This window comes from Nothoprocta perdicaria, unplaced genomic scaffold (assembly GCF_003342845.1).
Source record: "Nothoprocta perdicaria isolate Ctin4 unplaced genomic scaffold, notPer1 scaffold_218, whole genome shotgun sequence".
Taxonomy (NCBI): Eukaryota; Metazoa; Chordata; class Aves; order Tinamiformes; family Tinamidae; genus Nothoprocta; species Nothoprocta perdicaria.
In genome coordinates this window covers 609,863-612,887 of record NW_020455399.1, presented here as the reverse complement: position 1 = coordinate 612,887, position 3,025 = coordinate 609,863, and the positions used below count along the sequence as shown (strand labels likewise).

The window sequence follows — 3,025 nt, the reverse complement described above, 5'->3', positions numbered from 1 at the left end:
TGCGAACTACAACTCCCGGCATGCCCCGCGGCTCTCGAAATGCTCTCTTCTGAYTGGATATTCTGCTCGGTGACGTCAAGAGCCCATGTGGGAGAGGCGCGCGGTGATTGGTTGGTGCCTCGCGCAGCGGGGCCAATGGCAGGCTCGGTCGCCTGGCTGCGGCCCGGGCGGCGGTTTAAGGTGGCCCGGGGCGCCGCGGCGGGGCCGGGATGTCCCGGCGGGCYCGGTCGCAGCCCCGGGCCGGTGCCCGCGGCGGGGCCGGCTCGTCCGGCCGGGACAAAGCGCCCCCGTGCTCGGCCTCTCCCGTTCGGCCTCGGCCTCACGAGCGGCCCCTGCGGCCGGTGCCCCGGGCGCCGTCGGGGCGGCCCCGCGCCGCCGCCTCCCCCGGGGCCACGGGAAGCCCGGGGCTCCGCAAGGCTGCCGGGGGCGCTGCCCTGCCCGGGCGCCCTGCCCGGTGTTCCCTCTAGTCTCCCTGTGGTCCCGCGGGTGCCGCTCCTCGCTGCCCTGCCCGTTCCCGGCTCCTGTCGGGCTCCGTCTCCCCGCTTCGCTCTGCCCGTTCCCGGTGTCGCCGTCCTCGCTGCCTTGCTCGGTTCCTTCTTGCCGGTCCCGCTGCACATCCCGGTTCTCGCTCCCGTCCCCGCTCCCTTTGGGGTCCCGCTGCCCTCTGCCCGCTGCTCTGCCCGATTCCCTCTCCCCGGTCACCGCCGCCCGGTGCCGATGCCCCTCCCGGTTCTCCCTCCGCCGTGCCCGGTGCCGCGGCCGCCGGGTCCTGCGGGAAGGATCCACCTTAAGCGGCTCCGGGGGACTGCGGTGGTGCCGGGCCGGGCCGGGCCGGGCCAGCGGGCGGCCCCGCGCGCGCCGCCGCTCCGGGCCGAGCCCCATGGGCAGCGCGCGGGGCCGGCGCCGCCGTCGGGGAGCCCCGCGCGCCCGGCGGCCCCGCAGCGCCGCGCCGCTCCGCGCGCCGAGCCCGCAGCATGTTCCCGCAGGGCCGGCACCCGGTGGGTACCGGGGCCGCCGCGGCGCCCGCGCCGCTCGGGACCGCCGAGCCCTCAGCAGCGTTTTGCCCCCAGGCTCCCGGGCAGCCCTTCAAGTTCTCGGTGCTGGAGATCTGCGACCGCATCAAGGAGGAATTCCAGTTCCTGCAGGCGCAGTACCACAGGTGCGGGCGACGGGAACGGGGCTCCCGTTCCGGCGCGGGGCTACGGAGCAGCCGCGGGGCGCAGGGACCTCGGAAGGGGGTGACCCGCTCCGGGGTGCGGGGAAAGGAGGTGCCCGCGCGGGAGGACGAGTCGAAGCGAGCGCTGCGTTAGGGGCAGGGTGTGCGGGGTGGTTCCGAAGGGGCGACGAAGCGCCCGGGAGAAGGTCCGGCCGGAGGGGTCGAGCCAGGCTGCGGCCTGGGGCCGGGTCTCGCGGGGTCCCTGGGTCTCATCCCCGCGCTCCGGGTTCCTCCAGGGGCTCCGCGGCCACAGCGGGGGCTCTCGGGCAGTGATGAGGAGGAAGGCGGGGGAAGAGCTGAGCTCCGTGGGGCTGCGGGTGTGGGGCAGCGAGGACGGGGCTCCCCGAGCCAAACCRCCGACCCCCAATCCCCTCTGCAGCCTGAAGCTGGAGTGCGAGAAGCTGGTGAGCGAGAAGACGGAGATGCAGAGACACTATGTCATGGTGAGCGTGCCCGGACCGGTCCCGGGCAGCGAGCCGGGCCGGAGCCTGCCGGGGAAGCGGCCAAGTGGCTCAGGAAGGAGTTAATGTTCAGTTCCCCCCTGGCAACGGCAGCTCCCAGCCGGAGTCTTGTGCTCGGTGCTCTCTGAGCCYGGGCATCGCCGCACGTCTCTTCTGCTCCATTCTCTTTTGCTCTTTCTCTTCGGCCTCTTAAAGATGAAAGTCTCTGTCCTCCTCCCTGCCCCTCACCCGGGAGAGCACGGCTTGGAACCGGCGCCCTGGGGCTGGTGCTTTGGGTGGGAGAGGAAGGTGCTGCTAAAGAGAGCGGTGCTGATGGTGCGGAAGGTGAAGGTGCTGGTGGTGCTGATGGTGCTGAAAGTGCTTGTAGAGCTTGTGGTGCTGATGCTGCTGAAGGTGCAGAAGGTGCTGGTGGAGCTGAAGGTGCTGTGTTAATGCTGTTAATGGCCCGCAGTCCATCGGGCAGAGCAGGAGCAGCGCTGCTGGCAGGACCCTGGGGAGATGGGAACTGGGGTAACGTTACCCCCCCTTCAACACCTGGTGTTACCAGCCTGTCTGGGGGAAGGGGGAAACGCGGATTGTTCCCCCTCCCGATGGCAAACAGGCTGGCAGCCGTGTTCCCGAGCCCGGGGGTGTTCCTGTCACCTCCTGGGCTGGGATCCCTTTCCGGCTCCCTGGAGAGGGATGAGCTCTCTGGGACAGGCCCTTGCTGCAGGAAATGGGTCCTTGGCCCCGGGGGCGGCTTTAGACTCTCCTCCTGCAGCCCCTTCCTGGGGGAGGTGGCAGAGGGCTCTGCCTGTCACCGCTGCCCGCTTGCAGCTGGCTCCGCTGGCGGGGACTGAAAGGGGAGCCTTTAATGTCCCCTTTCTATCTGCTGGGCCCGACCACGCGGGTAGCAGCAGTCTCYGCTAGAAGAGGTTTTACAGAGGAGCAGGGATGGGCTTGGGATGTTCAGCCTGGCTGTGCTGGTCCTGACGAGGCTGCRCTGTGCTTTCCCTTTCAGTATTATGAAATGTCCTATGGGCTGAATATTGAAATGCACAAGCAGGTGAGTGAGCTGGGGTCTGCAGCGGCCGCACGGGGAGAGACTCGTGTTGGGACCATGTCCCGTGTCCCTGTTAGCAGTGCAGGGGACCCAGCAGGGCTGTTGTGGGGAATCCCTGAGCAGTTGTCAGGATGTGGGGTACGGAACTCGGGCAGCACCTCCTCCTTGATCCCAAGCCACCAAAGCCCGGCCTTGCCCCTGCAGCCTCTGTGCGATCCCTGCCAGCAGCAGGTCCCGAGGGCCCCAGGCTCAAGGCTGACTGTACAGGAGACAGAGGGAGCGCAGAGGCAAATGCCTTCCCTTCCC

The 3,025-nt window shown here is 69.6% G+C and overlaps 1 protein-coding gene across 1 annotated transcript in view; it reads left to right on the top strand.

Moving 5' to 3' along the window:
- Positions 1–951: 951 nt before the first annotated feature.
- Positions 952–3,025, top strand: part of TLE2 (transducin like enhancer of split 2) — a 13,047-nt gene continuing 10,973 nt past the window's right edge. The window contains exons 1-4 of the mRNA XM_026038783.1: positions 952–998; positions 1,071–1,159; positions 1,596–1,659; positions 2,678–2,722. Coding sequence (XP_025894568.1) covers positions 975–998; positions 1,071–1,159; positions 1,596–1,659; positions 2,678–2,722 — 222 coding nt within the window. The 5' untranslated portion in view covers positions 952–974. The remainder of the gene's footprint in view (positions 999–1,070; positions 1,160–1,595; positions 1,660–2,677; positions 2,723–3,025) is intronic.